Source organism: Thermobia domestica, chromosome 15 (genome assembly GCF_964235325.1).
Source record: "Thermobia domestica chromosome 15, izTheDome1.hap1.1, whole genome shotgun sequence".
Classification (NCBI taxonomy): Eukaryota; Metazoa; Arthropoda; class Insecta; order Zygentoma; family Lepismatidae; genus Thermobia; species Thermobia domestica.
In genome coordinates, this window is record NC_137468.1 from 171,829,037 (window position 1) to 171,852,508 (window position 23,472).

A 23,472-nucleotide genomic window follows, 5' to 3' on the forward strand; every position below is an offset into this window, starting at 1 on the left:
AATTCCACTCCCTTTCGCTAATTCTCTCCCGTTTAGCAACAGCTGAACACTTATTGGCTCAACGCGTGGGTGTGTCGAGGGTGAGCTTTAGTTCGCATTTTTGCCACGGCTCAAGACATTTTGGCAACACTATAACCACAGTTGAATACAAGGTAGCTTAAGTACCAACAGAAATAACGTCGAAATTAGTATACACATTAATACTAATTTCGATCTATTTCTATTGAGCCTAGACTATTTTGGCACGATTGGAACGCATAAATCTATATCACTGTACCAATAGTCTTTGATTTTCGGAAGTCTGTGGTACCCAAAGAGAAACTGTAAACCAAGAAACCCATAAATCTCTTCCACACTTATTGGCTGTATCTTCCTTTGTTTTTGCACGGAATACAAATTGGATTGGCAGACGATGTTATTAATGATATTATTTTCAAAAAATGTCAGGAAATAATCAGTAGCGGTATCCAATGAATAGAATATTTCTGTAATGGGACCTTTCTTTAGTGTGAAAATCGGGATAGTTGTGCTTGCATCCTTCTTCCGCCATTTTCTTGCGATTGGAATATTCGATGGAAGCGAACTTTCTTCATCTTGAACAGCAACTTCTGGTTCCATATCTTCGGGTAATGGCGATTCTCTGGAACAAGAACTTGCCTGTTAACCAGAACTCGGATTTTCATTGTTTTCGTCGCTTGAAACCTCAGGCGTTACAACATTGTCGTCCATCTCTTCCAAGCAAAAACGGATTTCGTCTGAGGGGAGCAGGCGTCTATGTTCAGCCATCTAAAAATGTTAGTATCGTAGGAGAATTACATAAATATCGTACAAATAAGTTAATTTTAGAGCCCTATTTACTCAAATGTGCCTAGCCTATAGCTCAGTCGGTAGGGTGGCCGACTGCCAATCCATCGACTACGGTTCAATTTCCGGTGGGTGTAGTAGAGGAACCGTTCACCTCAGGCCTTAAGTCCCAGAGTAGTGCTCTCAAACGGGTCGGATTAGGTCAGAGCAGCTCGAATCACTTGTCGGGTCAAGTTAGAGCTAGTCGGGTCCCAGGTTGGACCTTGACCCGACCCGTTGAGAGCACTATCCCAGAGGTTCACTCATCCTCTGAAAATGAGTGCCGACGAAACCGGAATCAAGCCAGTGGAGAAGGTTACTCAAAGCGGCTGGGAATAGCGGCACACTGACTACGTGCACCCCGCAGACAAGCCGCTTAGCTGGTCCTGGTCCTAACAGGCTGTTGCGCCGTATATTCATTTTATTTACACTAATGTTACTGCGGAATCTAGTAGAAACTTACAAATTTACTAGCACAACCGGAAGTGTGATTGCTCATCAGATTGAATCCCAAACTCTCCCCATGGGTACCTTGCTGGTCGCACCAATGAAACATCTGAATGTATTAGTGGGTGCATTATTGGCGCGACCAGCATTGGAAGATTGATCATCAGATGCTTTCTCGAACATTCCCTATTTACTTTGACTTGATTACGGTATCCATTTTACAGATTATTTCCAAATATACATTATGTTATATAAAAAATTCATGGTGACGAATGCCCCCTAAACCCCTGTCCACATACACCACTGCTTGCATCTAAGTCAGATAAATCTATGCTTCATTCATTCAAAAAAGTTGCAAACACATTTCACATTACATGGAGACGTTTATTCAATTCTCCTATAAAAATAACAAAAACAAGTAAAATGAGCCAATGATCTATCTTTCCAGCCCGGACGGTACTTCAAAGGCAAGAAACAACAATTGGCTTTCTCGCACACAACAATCAAAAGATTCCGAAACTAAACAATGAATACATGAATACCGAGTACGTTGATAAAAATAAAAAAATATCTGAGCACCTATCTGTTTTAGTTAACTCTCCAGGACCTTTCAAATCCTTAGTAGCGAAAACTTCGTGGCACCCTTTCTGAATTGCTGAAACAAAATGGCTTTGGTGGGAAAAATATTTCTTCTACATCGTGCAGCCAGCTGTTCGTCGTTTTGCAAAACAGAGTGAAGCGTTACCAAGAAGTACCGTTCGAACACAACGTACGAATGATTTTCTATAACGTTTTTTTTCTGCATGTAATTAGAAGTACCGTCAGTAAATAAAGGGTTAACGGTACCATAACCACTCAGCTGCACCCCTCCCCCCGCAAGCATTGGGGGCTCCGCGAGCAGAATGGCATGTAGTAGTTACATGTATTAGGAGCAAAATTTAGTCATAGGGACCACAACTCACTTGTTTGCCTTGGGGTCTAATATGCTGTTCAAACGTCACTGGAGAGTACAGTAGACGGCACTAGTGCGGGGCCCGATTGGGAGTAATCGGTCCAATCGGCTTAAGGCCGGCCCTGACTAAAACGTAGATGACCAGGTTGCAGTGCCCTTAACTTCTGATACTGTATTTTTTTTTATGAGAATACCAATCCGAATTGCGATGTGTTAACCATTTTTCTATCACTTTTATTCGCGAGGTTTTAATCCATTGTGTACGTGACGGAACAGGACAGATTTTAAGTTCATGATTGTGGTAGTTTTAAAGACATGCACCAAACGTGAAACACCTAACGAATCTTGTCCGTTCGTGGTTGCTTATCATCTGTTATATTGTGTTCGAAATATAAATACTTTATATAATCGAACTTGTTACCGAAACTCTAACGCAAGTACTAACAAAATAAGCAAACACTAAAGGCCTTATGCAGAGTCGTTTTGAAGCGCGATTAGTGCTATACTAAAGAGTTTGACTAACATAAGTCTCCTGCAGTAGTCAGTGTTTTAGTATGATGCTAATCACACGTCGAAACGACTCTGCATAAGGCGGTAAGTGTCTGAAATAAAAATATTTTTTCTGACATTGGTTTCACTTTCCGTGGAGTGGCCCATATATTATGTATGTATGTATGTATGTATGTATGTATGTATGTATGTATGTATCTGTCTATCTATCTATCTATCTATCTATAGCTGCTTGAAAGTGGCTTATTTGCGGACTCGTAATTTATGGGTCTAAAAATAGTACGTCGACATAATAAATCATAGTAAGTACATTGTATTGCGTAGAATTAACCAAAAAAGTAAAAGCCGACAAGTGTTTCTTTGCAAAATTGTATTATTAACTGAGAAAAACATGTCCCAACGTAGTCTATTTGCCGACTATGAAAATTACAAAGAAAAGTGTTTTATTTTTAGAATATTGATGTTTGATAGGCATTAAAGAGCTGAAATCATTATTTTAATCTCCATCAACTATATTATCAACCTTCAAATAAAAACGTTTGCATTTTTGGGACAAAAAAGTCAATTTGTTACTCAAGAATGATGTTCGATCATCAGAGGAAAAACTGAAAAAAATTGAAGTTTTAAAATTTCTGATACCTGACCAGGATAGCAGTGCGGTTTTGGAAGGATGGCGCTGCTGTTGTGTTTACATAAGTTTCTTGGCAAGCGCGGTGGGACAGGGGAGCGGAGAGTTTCATTCTGCAGTGTATCCAACGGATTTTAAAAGTTGCAATTTGGATGTTATGCATAGCCTAATCTCTTTCCGCTTAATAAAAAAAAGCTATAAGTTATGTGGTTGTAGTGAATCATTCCTGCAGGAATGCAGATGTATTGTGGATAGTGATATATGAATGGAAATTACCAATTTAAGAACAACATAGAACAATTGACAATTCAGTGAGCTTCTACCGTGTATTAAGCAGATTGTATAAAAATTGATTACGTTTTATTTGATGTCATTATAAAACAGGAAGAACCTGTAAAACGTTGCTCGCTAGTTTGTTCGCAAGTTAATATGGAGGGTGTATTTTTGTTGTAGTTGCTTTTTTCTTGTTACTTAAGATGTTCTGTAAATAACTTCAATAACTTTTGAAACTTTTTGTGTTAACTTGAGCCAGGGGCGGATCCAGGCTGAATGTTTGGGGGGCGGTCGTTCGAAGTCAAATCAAGGTAAGAGCGTATTGCAAAAAAAAAAAAAAAAAAAAAAAAAAGAAAAAAGAAAAAAAAGAAAAAGAAAAGAAAGTAAAACAACCTTAGAAAAGGAGAAGTAGCTATTGTCTGCAATTCTAGAACAGAAATGGCCACCTGCGATTTCGAAGGTGGACATTTTTTTTTTTAGCAAGAACGTCAATGTAAGTAATTTCTTGCAATTTATTGCTTTATTTGACTTCTGCAACGTAAAACAAAAAAAAGTAGGGCCTACCTACTTTAGGTTTTATTTTATATTTATAATACTAAGATGAAAATTCTTAGGTTTTATTTCTAAAATAAAAAATATCCTATTCTTGGGGGGCAATCGCCCCGAACGCCCCGCCCCCTGGATCTGCCCCTGACTTGAGCATATGCCTGAAGTGATTTATTACGAACAAAACAAAAAGAACTGTGATAGATTGATTACAAGTAATCCGGTTAGAAACACTGCTGCTTGCATTTGAGTTCCAAAACCGGCCGCCCGCACTCGTTGGCTGGTCAGGTAATAACTGTTGTGTGTATCTATAATTGTTTAATGTTTTATTGTTAGCCATTAAAATAGGTTTTCCATCCTAATTGAGCTTTTAATATGAACATATTTATTATAAACCAAAAAAGTGGTCTATATGCGGAAAAAAGAACTAGATTTCGCCAAAAACCGGAATAATCTAATTCTCCGTAAACGTGTAAGGAAAACAAAGTTTGAAATATATTTCCCTTTAAAATGAGATTGTACATGACAATTTTTACTTCAATATTTTCATTAAGATGCTTAATAATGCACATACAATAATTAAAGCTGCTTGTGGTCTATTTGCAGAATTCAGTGTCACCATCTCCTACCTGAAAACTTTGTTGTCATTTGACCGTTGTTTTAAATCAAATACTTGGTACCGAGTGTAAGTTAATGGTGGCATTCAATTTATGAACACGAATTCCTAATTGACATGAGAAAATGCACCATACGGTTCCTTTTAATCGTCACATGATTAATGTTCTTGCCCAATTGATGTTTTATTACGTGCTACTTAGTTTGCAACATTGTATTTTTGTGATCTAAATGCGGAGTAAGGCTGCCAACCTTACACAGTAGATAAACTACAATATAACAATACAGAATAGATAAAATTTTCTGATGTCGAGCATGAATTAAACGTGCCACGCAATATTAGTTTTACGAAATTAAAACTTGATTTCAATCACTTTAATATAGAAAACTACAATTGTATTGCCAAAAGAAGCAAAAAATATTTGCCAACATTAGGGAGAATTTGCAGAGAATTACACAGACAGACAGAGAATTACACAGTTGCAGAGAATTACGCAGAGTTTTCTTATCTGACCACTTAGTCATACTTGATATTTGTAAGACCACTTTCACATACATCTATGAAGTTACTCCCCCTTCGCAATTTCAAATTTCGACTTGAAACTAAAATCAACCGTTTGTTTTTTGTGTGTTGTTGACTGTTTTGAAGAGACAATCGTTTGTTTCGATACACATAAAGACATATATACAAAACAAAGTTGGGGTCGAAACTAAAATCAATCGTTTTGTTTTCATTTTTTATTGTTTGTTTTGAATAAAAAGTAGTTTGTTTCGAAAAACTTTCAGAGATGTTTAAAAATGAAACTGGGACTAACTTCACACTAACCCCAACATTCACATTTTGATTCGAAACCGAAGCCAATCGTTTATTTTTCAGTTGTTACTGATTCTATTGAAAGAAAAAGTTTCTTTCGAAAATTATTAAGACACATTTACACTTTTACCGCCCTCCCCCTACTTTTCAATTTAGATGCAAACCTGAAGTCAATCATTTGTTATTGATCGATTTTGAAGGAAAGAAATGTTTGTTTCCAAAATCATGAAGATATGTTTAAATAAAGCTAGAATGTGGCCAAATTTACGTTGGTTCCTTCACTTAGAAAATTTGATTCAAAACCAAAATCAATTTTCTTTATATCGGTTTGTTGTTGAACATTTTGAAGAAGAGTAGCTTGTTTCGATAAATACAAGGATATATTTACGAAATAAAGTTAATGAACGTGGTTTATTTTTCATTTGTTCTTGATTGCTTGAGGGGAAAAAAATCGAAAAACGAAAACATATTTACAGGATACATTTTATGGTCAAATTTATACTACTTATTCTACTTTTAAATTTCAATTCAAAACTCATCATTTATTTTGTCAATCATTTGTTTTTCGTTTCTTAGTGATTGGTTTGAAGAGAAAGTACTTTGTTTCGAAAAAATATTAAGAGTCATTTATAAAATAATATTGGGTAAACCGTGTTCACACTAGTTTTTAAAATTTAAAATTTCGATTCAAAACCAACTCAGTCATTTATTTTCTTCCGTTATTGATTGTTTTGAAGAGAAATCGAAAAGCATTAAATGTATTTTGATAATAAAACTGATGAACATCTTTATGCTTGCTTTGTACTTCCAAATTTCACATGCCCTGCCCTGTTCTGTACTGCATGCACGCACTGTACTTCCAATTTTCATTCAAAGCAGAAAGCAGTAAAAAATGAGAAAAACACAATTAGTAGAATACGCAGAAGTTCGTCAAGTGGGTTCACACTCCCAATTTCATATAATTTCAAGTGTTTATATATATATATCTTTTACTTGTTTTACATAACATCTTGCTCAAATTGGATTTCAAACCCTGAAATCCCTCCCTTTGCGTACGCTATTGAACAGAATAATATTCTGTGAAGGGAGCGCATATTTGATGATAATGCATTACATTTTATTGCTTTTAAAATTGAGAAAAGGAAAAGACCAATAGCAGTAACAATAATACCTGGGAAGAATACAGATCTGATAATGAACCAGTATTCCATTATTTTATCTTAAAGTTTGAAAATGAGAATTGAAACACTGCAACGAATACAGATTGGATAATAACACAATGCTTTAAATATATATATATATATATATATATATATATATATATATATATATATATATATATATATATATATATATATATATATATATATATATATATATATATAAATATATTGCGAAGAAAGAATTGTTATGGAATTCAAACACTTTGGGTAGTAGCAGAGCTAAGGGTGAAGGCGTAATGTGTTTAAATTCCAAAACAACTTCCGGTTTCAAAATAAGTATACATGGAGCAGAAACGATAACAGATAGTGTGTAGCAGTATTTTAGAATCGGTTAAGTGTTCTAAACATAATCACAAATTTCTCTCTCAACCCTCTGTTCAAACCGGAAGTGACAGAAGTCATTCACTTCCAGTTTGAACATTGATTACCATGGACAAAAACTGTAATATGTAGATATCGAGAAGCGGTTATCTGTAATCAATTAAGCGTTCCAAAAATATATTCCTCTCCACTGTAATCTAAATACTTCCGGATTTAACGTCGATCGCTATAGAGTAGAAACGGTAATAAATAGAAGTAAATTCTTGCAATCGACTAAACGTCTGGAGAATACAATCACTTCCATCCTGAAGTATCAACTCAAACCGAAAGTGATAGAATTCCGCTGCGACTTCAAGGTTTCAATATTGCTCTACATATAACAAAAACGATAAGACTTCGGTTACAACGTTGATCATCATAAAATGAAAACGGTAATGTATAGCAAGAAGCGGTCATCTGTAATCAATTGAGCATCCCAAGAATATATTGGGTTTCCACTCTAATATCTCTACTAAAACCAGAAGTGATATAAATTTTAACTACTTATGATTTCAATAATAATTGAAAAAATATCACGCAATTAAAACAAACACCATCAATTGGTGTACACGCGACACTGTTACTTGTTTAATGTATAAAGGGAGAATGAAGCACCATTTTTATTCAGTCTTTGTTCCATCAAATAGCATTACCCTCTTTCTTCTCAATTTGTAATATATAAAGCAATTTTAAAGCGTTATTATCTAATCTATATTCGTTGTAGTATTTCACTTCTTAGTTTCAAAATTTAAGAGAAAGTAATGAAATACCATACTATTTTCTTATGGAATCTGTATCGTCTCAGGTATTATTATTACTATCATTGACCTTTTCCTTTTTTAACTTTTATAGCAATAAAATGTATCGCAACTATCATAAAATCTGTGCTACTTTCAATTAATATTATTCTGATCAGTAGTGTACGCAAGAGGAGGGATTTCGGTGAATTCCTCCTGATTGTAAATAAAATATTTTCACGGCAATTTCATAAGTCTTATATTTTTATAAAACATAATGTGTGTTTTGTTCGAGATTAGAGACTTACTCGAAGGGGTGTAGAGGGAGAATATAGGAGGAAAGGGAGAACCCAAGAGAACTCACGAACACGATGTTTTCTTTAGTTAACGTTTCATGTTATGCATCTGGATTAAGGGAGACGGTGATAATGATAATGAACGAAAATGTAGAATGAATACGATCCAGAACAGGAGAACCCTTGAAATTTCGATGCACACACTGTTTGCCGCCACAAGAACAACTTAATGAAAACCGAGGTCGAACCACGGACCCTATGAACAATAGATGAACGCTTTACCATTGAGCATCTATAGTTGAGTTCTTTACCTATTTAACGAAAAATGAATTAAAGTGCTGTATTAGAAATCTAAATTTATGTTTTCTATAAAAGTAATAAATTCTACATTAGTTAATTAAGTATATTGATAAATATGTTACATTTAAAAAATACAGCAAAATTTCTGAATACAGTATTTTTTATAGCCATACGTTTAAAATAAACATCATAGTGTGAAATGCACTTGAATTATGTGTATTTTTTTAGAGTGATTGTAGCAAGTTGCAGTGCACTTGAATTTTCTAATTATTTAATCATTACTATTAATTTCATATCTCAATCAAATAAAACCATCTTTAATTCATATTATTAATAAGCAAATAAGTTTGAGTAATATCAATAATCTTCATTTAGAAATTCTAATCCAGAATATTAGTATCTTAAAACTTTAAGAGTATTGTAAGATGACTATATTAACAAAACTATGTTGACGGACTTCCACGACAACTTATAATAAAGGTAGCCAAGAAAGTTCTGTCGCTTTCTGTGGAGGTCTATGTTCAATTGGCTTTCACACCGTGAGTTGAATGCGAATGGAATTGATGCCAAGTTCAGTTGTTGGCGTGGGTACATCCAAGATACTACCTGGTTCTGGCAATTCAGTTACACAGTGAACTTGCTTAAGGACAGAGTGAAAGGGAACCTCCACACAGGGTCTTAAGGCGTGTATGCTGTACGAGTTCAAACTGGGGTCAAACGCAGCTGCAGGGTGGAAGATATGCCGGGCCTTTGGTGAGAGTGTCGTGACTACGCTGACAGTGCAGCGGTGGTATAACAAATGTAAGGAGAGCGACGAAACACTCGAAGACGCACCAGTTGGCAGAAGACCAACACATGTACAAAATGAAGATCGTCAGGCAGCAATTGAGGCGAACAGTGGCCAGACATGTGAGGAACTGTGAGTGTGAGTACAGTGGAGAATTCAATTTGTGTAGGGAAACCATTCGGCAGCACCTCCCATCAACTTGGGAAGCACTACAAGTTGGGTAGATGGGTCCCACATGAATTGACTCCGGGTCAGAAGGCAACACCAACAGACACCTGTGTTTTTTTGTTTTCTCGTCTGAGGAAGGAGCCATTTCTGGACAAGATGTTGACATTTGATGAGAAGTAGGTCCTGTACGAAGCTCCAGGGCACCGTCATCATTGGTTAGCATCCCATGAACCGATTTCAAAATAGCCAAAACCAGCACTGCACCAGAAGAACGTCCTCCTATGTATTTGGTGGACTGCTCGCGGTACCGTACATCAGGACCTGTTACAAGCTGGTCAGAGCATGAATGTAACTGTGTACTGTCAGCAGTGGAGCAATGTTCAAGAAAATCTCAAAACTCTGGAGCTAGTAGTTCTGAATCGCAAGGACAACACTAAACCCCACGTGGCAACTATGATCCGGGACACCGTTCTACGTCCTGGATGGGAAATACTATTGTATCCGCCATACTCCCCGGACATTGCACGTCCGATTATCACCTGTTCCATTCCTTGGACAATCGACTTAGAGGACGCCAGTTCAACTAGTAGAGATGCAAAATGTACTTGATACCTTCTTCGCTTCACGGCCCACCAAGTTCTACCGCGATGGAATCCATGACCTTCCAGAATGTTGGCAGAAGGATGTCAATACAGATGGTGAACATTTTTGATTTTCCAGGCACGTCTTAGGTGGCATATCGATGTTCGAAGGTGGTGGCAAAAAGGCGTTATAACATTTTTGGTTACCTTTATAAAATGTGCATCCCTGAAATGAGTTTAAGTCTTACCATCTAGCGGCTTATGTTGATAAGAACTATGTCAAATGAGTAGAAGGCGTAGTCACTAGCGTGAGAAGAATAAAATATGATGAACTATTCTCTGTTTCACACAACCTGATAGGAAAAAGAGGAAATTCCCCCCCCCACACACACACACTCAAGAGCAAGTGTAAAAAAACGAGAATGTTGGTGTTTCGTCTTCCAGCGTCAGCCCCTTCACACGGAAGTGTAGTGTATCTAAATATGTCTAAATGGTAAATTGTAACTTTCATAATAACACTACATATTTAAAAACACTTATTTACATTTACCTGTATTAGTGAGAAAAGTAACACATTTGTTAGTACAATGAAGATTTTATTGAACAGTTGTATTGTTTATTTTTCTTCTCTCGGCATTTGAGGTTTGACATAGTATTGGAATAGCAAGTGATGGCAGGGTTCGTAATTAAATGAGTATTTACTGTATTGATACAATAATTTCATAATATACAATCGAAAACCAAGTACAATAGATATGGATACAGTATCAGAGCATTAAGAATGATAACAGCAGAACCCAGGGTTGCCAACTTTTCTTAAGAAAAAATCGGGACGGGACAATCGGTGTTGGAGCCCCTCTTCCCTCCGAAATTTCGATGTGAATGGTCCATTATTGATGTTGTCTTCATCATCATCGATCATTGTATGTAAAAAAAAATAACGTCGAAGAACAGAATAATACTGCACAGTACAGATTAAGGTAAACAATGCGATTAAGTGGCAAACGAAAAGTGAAGCAGAAGACGCCGACACTGGTATCAGATTTGGCAGACGGACAGTATCTGGTATAGTTAGCGTGGCGGCCACCTGCTGAAATGAGCACTAGTGTTACTGCTACCGCGGTAGCGGTCGCTTTTAGGGTAAATGGCTCCTGAACGAGACGTGTTATCATCTCCATGATCTTCAAATACACTCTCAATAATTAGTCAGGTTTCTAGCTCAGCAAGCCACTATCGCACTTCACATCTCTCAACAACTGGAGTTTCATGGTTGAATGAACTTTCTCTTTCTTCTGAAATCAGCATTGCAACCTTCTGTCTTAAGATAAAAAAAAAAATAAATCTAAATATTTAACAGAATAAGGAGATATCACTAATAAGTTTAATTTCGAGAGTACACTAAGTAATACGAAGTGCATCGCACATAATCTTATTATTATCTTCCTAGTAATGATAGGAGACAAGACTTGAAACTTAAGGCTCTTATAAGATTCAGAAGTGGTAGTTAAGTCTTTCGAGTGACATCTTTTTGGACTATCTTCTCAAACGTGAATCAGTTTTATCAAAAACGACTCAGGTGATTCTGCTTATATTTCATAAATAAATATTTAAATCCAATAACCTAAGAATAATGTGTAAAACAAATTCTTATATTAAAAAAAATATGTAGGAAAGGTATTTTCCTGTTGGGGATGAGTTTTTTTGGGTAAACGGCTCCTCAACGGAACGTGTTATCATCTTCATGGTCTTCAAATACACTCTCAATAATTAGTCAGGTTTCTAGCTCAGCAAGCCACTATCGCACTTCACATCTCTCAACAAGTGGAGTTTCATGGTTGAATGAACTTTCTCTTTTTCCTGAAATCAGTATTGTAACCTTCTGTCTTAAGATAAAAATTTTTAAATCTAAATATTTAACAGAAAAAGGAGATATCATTAATAAGTTTAATTTCGAGAGTACACTAAGTAATACGAAGTGCATCGCACATAATCTTATTATTATCTTCCTAGTAATGATAGGAGACAAGACTTGAAACTTAAGGCTCTTATAAGATTCAGAAGTGGTAGTTAAGTCTTTCGAGTGACATCTTTTTGGACTATCTTCTCAAACGTAAATCAGTTTTATCAAAAACGACTCAGGTGATTCTGCTTATATTTCATAAATAAATATTTAAATCCAATAAGCCAAGAATAATGTGTAAAACAAATTCTTATATTTGAAAAAAATGTGCATGAAAGGTAATTTGCTGTTGGGGCTGTTTTTTTTTTTTAATACGGCATGCGATTTTATTGATACTTCCTTCAACTTGCAGAAATAACTCTGTTTGGGATTGCAATACATCAAGTTTACGTGAGGTAAAAAGGGTAAATTCTACCCCATGTTGCACGTTTAAACATGCTCATACAAAACAATTTTCTAGTGAAACCTACCGAATAAATTATTCGATTTTATTAAAATATGTGTACATTTGTCTTCTTTATCGCATTCAAACAATTCTCACTAGTTGCGATTGAAAATAGTAGGGTAAACGGGAACAAATATCCCAGACTTTTGGATTTCCACATTTTAAATAATATAATAAGAAAATAATTTTCTCTGAAGACGTTCGCCAAAATTGCTAGATTTTGACATAATAAAGCGTTTAGTTTGTTTATGGCTTAACAAACATCCCAATGCATGCAGTTAAAATAGATCAAGACCCCCTTATTCTCCCGATATTCTGAAAGTTATTTCCACAATAACTTTGGTGAAAAGTATTCGTTTTCTTTAATCTACGTTTAATCTTCGTTTAAACGAAACTAATAACTGACAAAGGGAGTATATTAACCTTGCACTTGCTATTTATTTAATGAAATGAATGATACCAAAGGGACGTATATTTCCCCTAAAATTTTTAACTTTTAAGCACGCCAATGTAATGGTAATAATTTATGCACTACCAGTACACTGCCAGTCCTATATCTGGATGAAATGTGAAGGGAAGTCGATATTGCGCCTCGAGGTTGTAACCTACTTGGTAGGACCTACTAGCAGACAGCATATACTTTATCATGACATTTTATAAATGTCAATATCACGTTATAAATTCTTGTGGATATTCTAACCAGCAGTATTTTGCCTAGGATGTGCTAACACACTGAATAATATCTTGAAGAAACATCCAAATTTAAGGCGCCAACACCTGAAAATCTCCCCTTAAAACAGACGGCTTTAAATTGCTAAATTACACGCAAATATTAATCTAGCAAACAGTAGGAAATATTTTTCATACTACTACCACTAATAATAATAATAATAATAATAATAATAATAATAATAATAATAATAATAATAATAAGCATTGCCGATTTTTTTCTGGTACGTTTTTTTTTTAGTTTAATGTCCCACGATTATGCTTGAGGCAGTGGCATGGCGAAGGGGGCTCACCCAGCTCGACTCTCCTTAGTGCCGTAATATCGAATATGATTTTGATTACATGCAGTATTCTTATTTGTGATTCCGATATTTTGACTTTTTTAAAAATATAATTTATCATCACAAAATGTATTCTAAAGTTATGTTCAAAAGAACAACTTTTTCATTTTTGATTGATTATAAACTCAAGGAAATTGTGGCAACTTTGAGGCATCAGAAATAATATACTACAATGCACATATTGCACCATTTTTATTTTTACGAAAGTTACTATTGAAGAGACTTTCAAGTGCCAGCTGGATAACCTACCTATGATTATCACCATTCTTTACTAGTTTAAATTGCAAGGAATATACATATATATACTACGTTGTTCAAAAACGAATACTTTTCACGAAAGTTATTGTGGAAATAACTTTCAAAATATCGGGAGAATAATTGAGTTTTGATATATTTTAGCTGCATGCATTGGGATATTTGTTAAATCATAAACAAACTAAACGTTTTATTATGTCAAAATCTAGCAATTTTGGCGAACGTCTTCAGAGAAAATTATTTTCTTATTATATTATTTAAAATGTGGAAATCTAAAAGTCTGGGATATTTGTTCCCGTTTACCCTACTATTTTCAATCGCAACAAGTGAGGATTGTTTGAATGCGATAAAGAAGATAAATGTACACATATTTTACTAAAATCGAATAATTTATTCGGTAGGTTTCACTGGAAAATTGTTTTGTATGAGCATGTTCAAACGTGGAACATGGGGTAGAATTTACCCTTTTTACCTCACGTAAACTTGATGTATTGCAATCCCAAACAGAGTTATTTCTGCAAGTTGAAGGAAGTATCAATAAAATCGCATGCCGTATTAGAAAAAAAAAAAAAAAACAGCCCCAACAGCAAATTACCTTTCCTGCACATTTTTTTAAATATAAGAATTTATTTTACACATTATTCTTGGGATCTTTGATTTAAATATTTATTTATGAAATATAAGCAGAATCACCTGAGTCGTTTTTGATAAAACTGATTCACGTTTGAGAAGATAATCCAGAAAGATGTCACTCGCAAGACTTAGCTACCACTCCTGAATCTTATAAAAGCCTTAAGTTTCAAGTCTTGTCTCCTATAATTACTAGGACGTTAATAATAAGATAACGTGCGATGTACTTCGTATTACTTAGTGTACTCTCGAAATTAAACTTATTAGTGATATATCCTTATTCTGTTAAATGTTTAATTTATTTTTTTATCTTAAGACAGAAGGTTACAATGCTGATTTCAGAAAGTAGAGAAAGTTCATTCAACCATGAAACGCCAGTTGTTGAGAGATGTGAAGTGCGATAGTGGCTTGCTGAGCTAGAAACCTGACTAATTATTGAGAGTGTATTTGAAGATCATGGAGATGATAACACGTCCCGTTCAGGAGCCGTTTACCCAGTTTTTTTTTCTCTAGTACGGCATGCGATTTTATTGATACTTCCTTCAACTTGCAGAAAAACTCTGTTTGGGGTTGCAATACATCAAGTTTATATAAGGTAAAGGGGGTAAATTCTACGTTTGAACATGCTCATACAAAATAATTTTCCAGTGAAACCTACCGAACAAATTTTTCGATTTTATTAAAGTATGTGTACATTTATCTTCTTTATCGCATTCAAACAATCCTCACTTGTTGCGATTGAAAATAGTAGGGTAAACGGGAACCAATACCCCCAGACTTGGATTTCCATATTTTAAATAATATAATAAGAAAATAATTTTCTCTGAAGAGGTTCGCCAAAATTGCTAGATTTTGACATAATAAAGCGTATAAAGTCGCGGCCAGCGATAAAAGGCCCTTACACCTACCCTTCGTAAGAAAGAGCTCCTTCCGCAAGCATAACCACAAGTGAGCACAAAAGTCTTTTCTGCACGTGCTGGAGGACAAGGTTCTCAAATTTTTTTCCCTTGAAAATGTCTGGATATCATATGTTCTCTTCTAGGGAAAGCCGTAGTAGAAACGTATTGACGCGTGAATTGTGTAATAAAAAATGATCTAATTAAAATAGTATGTGATCCATTGCCTACAACATAATTCAAATCGGGCGAAAATATCAAAACTCAACACGAATCATCCTTTTTTCTTTAAAAAAAAGAAAGACATATACACTGTTATATAAGAAAAATAAACACACTGCTGAACAAGACTGCACTTATTTAATATAAAAACACATTTACACGTGACGTTTCGATCTTCTAGCCAAGATCGTCATCAGTGATTTTATTCGCAAGACGTTGACTATGAGTGTGTGTCAGACTGTTATATAAAAAGATAAAAATTACTTACCCATCAATAACTAAGTGAAACTATTATAGATAGAAACATAAATTTGTATGTTCCTTTGTCACAAAATCAAGGGCTAAGAATAGATTGTTTAGAATTATGTCTTATAGGGGAGTAAAAGAGGGTTCAAATAGCTTTTGCTAAGAATAGAGTATCTCACGAATCCTTGAAGTTATTTTATTTTAAAAATCCCGTTGCTGAGAAGGGGTGGCAGAGTCATTTTCTATAATATTATACCTATAATTTTAGTTTAATTGAAGAAAAGTCCCACGTAATTAAAAGCAAACATTAGTGCAAAATATTAGAAAATTGCAATTTGATTAGCATTTGGTTGATAAAGCCGTTAGTAAACTAAACTTAAAATAAAATTTAAAACAGGCTATTGTGAAAATGATGACTTGTATGTAAATATTTTACTATTGTATTGAAATCAATATAATTCAGTTGCTTGCGTGTCTTACATGAAAACGTATCCTAAGGTTAGTGGCTTGGGCTGGATTTATGGTTCTTATCATTGAAGCCAATAAATAGGCGATATTAAAGAAATGTTTAAATTTATTGTATATTATCCCAATTGGACGCGCGGAAACGATTTAACTCGATCTTAACTAGTGTTGCCAACCTCGATTCTCAAAGAATTCTTTTTCACCTCATCTCAGGAAAAAAAAATCACCTTGTTCAGTAATTTTATATTCTTGACTTTTAAAAGTGATCTTGGTAAATTTTTACATTTAGCAATAAGAAATTTAAATGCTTTATTGGGATAGGTGTTAAATAATTAGCATTAATTAAAAATACATATCGGCCTGGTTTCCTAACCAATGTTCATATCAAAATCAGATCTGTAGCTAGAGTTAGTTCGTCTTCGACTACTTTTAGGTCTCCTGAAATTTTCACTGCTTTGTTGGTTGTATATAAGATAACTTTGCTTCTATGTTATTTTCGGTCTTCGGGTAATGAATCGTAAAGGGTAAAGGAAATATATTGTATTACCAGTGGTAATAAAATAAAACTGCCACGTATTATTCTAACTGTATGTGAATTATTCTACAAGAGCAAGCGTTATCATATTACAAAATTAAAAACTTGCAATAAAGTGTCAATATTTTAATTAACGCAAAAATAAATAGGGAAATTATTTTTAAATAGGAAATTCTGTAAAAACATGCAATTATATGTTCGCCCATTCGTGAATACAAATATTTTAAACAATAAAAACTTTAATTGAACGTAACTAACCACAAATTTTATAAGGTGCATGATCTACGAAAATAAGAGAATATTAAAAACTATGGAGTACTATCTTCCCTGGAAAAGTGCTACTCCTGATCTAAGTCAGAATCGTCTGTTGACGAATCTGTTATTTCCGCTAAAACTCTACTTGAGTTGACTGAAGATTTCTGTAACTGTCTTCAATATCCTCCACGTGTCTTATGTAATTTCTCCAATTGTCAACTCTAATTCTGTTGAATGCACTATTTAATAAAGACACCAGTTTTGGTAGGGGTTCGCCTTTCATCTTTTGGGATGCTACCGTCCGTTTTAATTGTGACCACACCATTTCAATTGGATTAAGTACGCAATGATATGAAGATAATCTTAAAACAACATGCCCATATGATGCTGCCAGTTCGTCTAATTGCATAACTTTTTCCTTTTTCCGTTCGCAGGCAGTTGTTCATCAATAATTTGGAGAACAGGTATTATCGGGACCGGCCTAGATATGGCACTATGGTAGATTCGCATATAATTAAGAATAGTTTCTTTTCTCCACGAAGTATTAGGCTTCGGATTAATTATACGACTATGGAAAGGGGCATTATACAAATATATAGAAGATACCTCCTCTAAGTGTTTTAGTATGGAGTTTTCAAACAATGTTTGAAAATTTATGCGTTTATTGTCCCATGATAATCGACTGGAGGAGCATCAGACATTCTCTTGTGAGTTATAAATAAAGAACTATCCACAAAAGCAAATCGTCCACCAAAGTGCATAATAACGATCCTTTCCCCCTTTTTGTCCGAAGTTGCAACTGTGCAATTGTCAAGAGTCGTCGGACCAGTTTTTAATTTGGCGCGTGTTGCTATCGTACCAAATTTCGTCTAGGGTCACAGTATCCCGCGGGAACGGTAAGCTTTAATTTCTTCGAGATAACGGTATCTCTAAGTAATAACTTCATTGCACTCACATTTCCCACTTTTTCTTGGCACTGATTTATACGAAAACCCCATAATGTTCTGATGGAATAAGGAAATTCATAGTTTTAGACTCGGATGTCTTCACAAATCATCACGTTTCTCAAAAAAAAAAAAAAAAAAAAAAAAAATCGGATTATCGGAAGGGACAGTCCCCCAGTTCCAAGATTGGGGACATCCCCCCTCATACCTCCGGGATTTGCGCCAGTGAACTATTGTTGGCTATAAACGATAAATTGATTCTTTCTATAAGGAACGAAGTTCATTGAGAAAGCATTTTAAGCTAAGATTTTTTCCTTCTTTCTATTCGTTTCTTTACTTTTCAAAACAATAGAAAAAACTATTTTAACTTTAACTTCTTTATGTGTTACTGCTAAGTCAAACTGTCTTTCCTTTCTTCCCCCTTTATATAAAATTTAAAAAAAAAATCATGTTTAAATTTACAAGAATGTGATTCATTTTATTATGGTTTGCAAAATCCGGAAAACTTTAAAACTCAAGAAGAAAAAAGGAAAACAACCCTACTACCTGTTTTAAGTTATATATTGTGGCACTAAAGACTCTTGCAGGGATTGAGAATGAATATTTACCCAGGCAGGGGACTTTTGACTCGCTCGGTACATATATATATATATATATATATATATATATATATATATATATATATATATATATATATATATATATATATATATATAGAGAGAGAGAGAGAGAGAGAGAGAGAGAGACTTCAACAAAAACACTTAACCCTTTTACTACCAGGGGGACACATGTGTCCCACGATACATTCTCAGAGGACCCGTGGTAATTTACCGCATGTTATTGCTATGAATCTATGTTCCACTGGTAAAGAGAAGCCTGCTAATGGCTTACAGAATTCTTTTGAACATTATCAAATAGGCAGTAGTGAAAGTGAACGTGGTGATAATGGAACAGATGAAAGTGAAGAACAAGTTGCTAGTGATAAAGCAGTGGTCGCATGTACTGTCATTTAGAAAAGGATGCCGAAATGTAAAATATTTGTAATCCTAAATACGTCCCAACTGTTTTTCTGACTATATACGTATCATAATTGAAAATACAAGATGGTCATTCATGTTACTACCACTGGGGCATATAGGCCCCACGTAAAAATAACAGTGAGATACACATGTCCCACCCTTCCCAAATCGAAAAACGAAACGACGCAAAAATATTCATACTTTAGAAAAGAACTTAAAGTAACCATGTGTTAATGTTTCTCACTCCGAAAAAGAAAATTGGTAGTAAAAGGGTTAAAGTGTATAAAATAATAAAAAGTGCTGCAGAGTTGAAAAATTGTAATAACAATAAGCGCTTAAAAGCGCTTAAATAATTTATTACTATTATCTATGAAAAAAATTGAAGTCTTTTCCAAGCCAAACAAATTGATGTCTCGTACAAAATTAGTTTGAATGGTAATTTTACGAAGCATTGGCTTGGCTTGGCACAGGCTTAAAATCCTTTTGTAAATAATGATAATGAACTGTTTTCAGCTTTTAAGCATTACTTATGAATATCTTCTTTTTAGCTCTTTTGTTATTTTCCACTTTTTAGCGCTTTTATTATTTTCCGTTTTTAGCACATTTTTGCACTCGCTTAATATCGTTCTTTTAAGTTTTTATTATAGAAAAAGATTTAATATTATGAGCCTTTCTAAGTATATACAAACTTCAGATTTAATATTTTTATGAAGAACAAAAGAGGAATTAAAGATAATAAATGTTTATAACATTTTACCGACATGCTTTACTGGAACTTACAAACTACATATAAATAATGTATTTTGCTTATAGTAAATAGTGGATTTCATTATATTCAAGCAACTTCTTGACATATTTCTTTTATTCAACGGTTACTTCATTTCCAGTTTCCGATGTCTTCTCTGGTTGTCTCTGTTAATGAATACTCATACATTAGTGCGCGTATATTACGAATATTCTGTCTCCTTGAATATTTCAGATTTCTCTTGTCTTTGTCTGTTGGACTCCATCGGCCTCCCCTATCCATTTTCCTGTTCTTATGATCTCTAAACTAGAGCTGTTCCGATAATCGAGTAATCGATAACAATTCGATAAAATTTCAAAACCATTTCATCGATAAAGAATTTTAATTTTATCGAATTATCGAACTTTCGAGACTCCCGAAATGATTGAGACTCTCGAAATGATCGAGACTCTTAAAATGATCGAGACTCCCGAAATGTTCGAGACTCTCGAAATGATTGAGACTCCCGAACTGTTCGAGAGTCTCGAATTGTTTGTAAGAAACAAATACAGAAATACATCAATATGATCGCATTTGTCGAGTCGCTTGAATATTTGGAAAAGTTCGTGGTTATCGGAGTGTTCGGAAGAAACAATGCATTCGAGGTTATCATAGTTGTATATAATATGTATTACATATATGCAGGGTGTTCATATTAAAACTTCTCTCCTTAGCAATGAAGTGAAGAAAAAGTTTTTTCCCCACAGATCTGTACAAGGTTTAAGCAGTCTGTCAGAAGAGAGAAAGAGGAAGAGAAAACATGCATCACCCGAATGGAATTGGAACCCAAGACACCATTAGTCTACTAATAGTCACTTTGCCGATTGCGCCAATAACGGGGAATTCAGGAAAATAATTTTACATATGATTTCGACAAATACAACTTTGCATTAACTTATCAGGTGAAAAAAGTTGTTTGATTAGTTTGGCTGCAAGAAGAAATCATTGGAGAGGTGAAGGAACCGAACCGTCAATCACTACTTTTGATAATACCCGAAACTTCGATAATACTCGAAATATCGATAATACCCGAAACTTCGATAATACTCGACCTTTCGATAATACCCGAAACTTCGATAATGCTCGAAATTTCGATAATACCCGAAACTTCGATAATACTCGAAATGTCGATAATACCCGAAACTTCGATAATTTCAAATACTCGAACAGTTTCGAGTAACCGATGACAATTCGATAAATTTTCACTCCCGAAGTTCGATAGGTCCTCAGCCTTATCGAACACCCCTACTCTAAACTTTCTACCTACTCCTGAAATATAGTTGGTTTAGGGCCTTGTTAGCTATCTTCTATCAATCTATCTATCTCTTCAGAGATAATTGACCTTGTCACTGCTTATAATACATCAACTTCTTCATTCGTCTATTTTTCTGTCTTACTGGACTTCGTCAACTTCTTTATTAACCATTGTCCTCTGGGTCGCTCTTGACTTCTTCGTAGGTTCCTTGCTGTTCTGTTCTCATCGGTAATTTTTCTGTGGCCTTCTAAGATTGCATATTTACCAATGTAACATTGAGAGAGGAAGCGTCACCGGGGCTTGCTCCGCTGTAAGTTCGTCTGAAATGCTCAACCACCCAACCGTATCAGTATACACACACATTCCAAACAAACAGTTTACTAAGATACTCATGAACTGTTATTGCTATTAGCTCTAGTTCCCTCTTAAAATTCTTCTAGGAATATACAAACTTCAAATATCACTGAAACTTTATAGAAAAAAATACTGCAAGACTTGAACATTGACTAGCACTATAACGAAAGTTCTATCAAAATGAACTATTACAACTTGATTAATAAACTTTAAGCAATCATCATCATCATAGGTATTCTGCCTTTATTGGCAGGTCACTTGCCGCAGCTGAGAATCTTCCATGCTCCACGGTCCTCCGCTAACTTCTTCGTCTTCGCGTATGATCTTTCTGTTTTTATATCATCCATTAATTGTAGTCTCCTTCGCCCCCTCCCTCTCTTTCACGCCACCATACCCTCTAGGACGTCCCTCATGATACAATCTCTTCTTAGGCAATGTCCCAACCAGTTTCTCTTCCTAATAATATATAAAAGCGTTCTTTTCTCACCCACCATTTCTAACACTCTCTCATTCGTTTTCCGCTCGACTTTAAGCAATATAAAATTTATAATGCATGCTCATTGTATAGAGACAAATTTCTGTCAGATTTTAATTACGCAATTTATAATAAGTTTCTTCAGGACCTATTGTATGCTAGCAATCATTGGTCTGTAATCTCAAACCATCCAATTTGAGTTGAGATCCAACTTTACTGACTGTAGGCCTGATTGTTAGTAACAGAATCGAGATTGAGGATCAAAATACGATATGAGCTTCTTCGTCCTAAAAGAGACTTGATGTTTATGGTCATAAATATGTATTTACTTATTTTCACTTATTTGTAATTTCAGATCCATCAGACCAAGAAAAAAGATCAAGAAGTCTATGACTGATATGAATGTGATTGGTGTCCCTGATATGTTCGATGAGTCGACTCCAAGGGTGCGAAGATATATATGGACTATCGTCATCTGCACATGTCTTGGACTGATGGTTAGCCAGCTATATAGCCGCTTGACGTTATATCTGAGTGTCCCTGTTAATGTGAATGTACGAGTGATGCGAAATGAATCCTTGAGATTTCCTGTTATAACCCTTTGTAACAGGAATTTTTATAACGTAAGTGCTGTACTGGAGTTACAACGGAACCGAACATTGGGGAGAGAAGGAATTTCATCACACGTCGACCTTAAGGCAATATTGTTGTATAGTTCTAAACAGACTTTAAATACAAGTATAAGTGGTGCAGATTTTGCGCATTCAGCAATCGAAAAGGATTACTTATACGAAGAATTGTTGGGATCAACAGTTAAGGATGCATACGAATTATGGAATCTTACCAGCCACAGAATTGAAAAAATGATTAAAACTGTAAGTATAATTCACATTCTTTAGAATATAACTGCTAAGGAGCTATTACACTGTTATTTCTATGGGAACTATGAATAGGCTATATGCTTAATAGTATATTGATATTCATTCAAACCTTCGGTTAAAAACCTTTTCAGGGGGACAACTTTCTTATTTCTCTTTACATCTGTCAGACGAGTATTTCTTCTACTTGAGTAACCTTTAATCCCCTTCTTGAACTTCCAACTCAGCTCTTATCTCGTCTTTCCCTACGCGATAAGAGAAATACTTTCCCATTTCAGGGAGACATGAACTATGATTTTCAACAAGATCATAATATGAAATGTTTTTGTAAAATATTTTGTTAAGTGGATGTTTTTCTTAAAACTTTACTTCTCCAAGCTTCCCTTCACACTTTATTTAGGTGTAGGACTGACAATATAGTAATTATTTCTTTATTGGCGTGTTAAAAGCCGTCAAAAACTTTCGAGTCTACTTGCCATACATGATTGTACATGTATAGTATATACAAACGCTGAAACAGTTGAATTTCCTTGTCATATACTCATAGAAATATATTGAAATTAGCTAGATAATTTCCATTGTAATGATTTTGCCACAATCGACGTTATTGTGGGTAGAAACACTCAATAGCGCAAAGGAAGTTTTCAAAAAAATCTTCATTTATGCGATGACTGCTGCTCCATAGATTTTAAGTAAAAGTGCTA

General features: G+C 34.7%; 1 protein-coding gene across 2 annotated transcripts in view; it reads left to right on the top strand.

Moving 5' to 3' along the window:
• LOC145671361 (bile acid-sensitive ion channel-like) overlaps positions 1-23,472 on the top strand; it is a 116,857-nt gene that overhangs the window by 42,756 nt on the left and 50,629 nt on the right. For both annotated transcript variants that reach the window (XM_081740423.1, XM_081740424.1), the window contains exon 2: positions 22,246-22,765. In XM_081740423.1, coding sequence (XP_081596549.1) covers positions 22,246-22,765 — 520 coding nt within the window. The remainder of the gene's footprint in view (positions 1-22,245; positions 22,766-23,472) is intronic.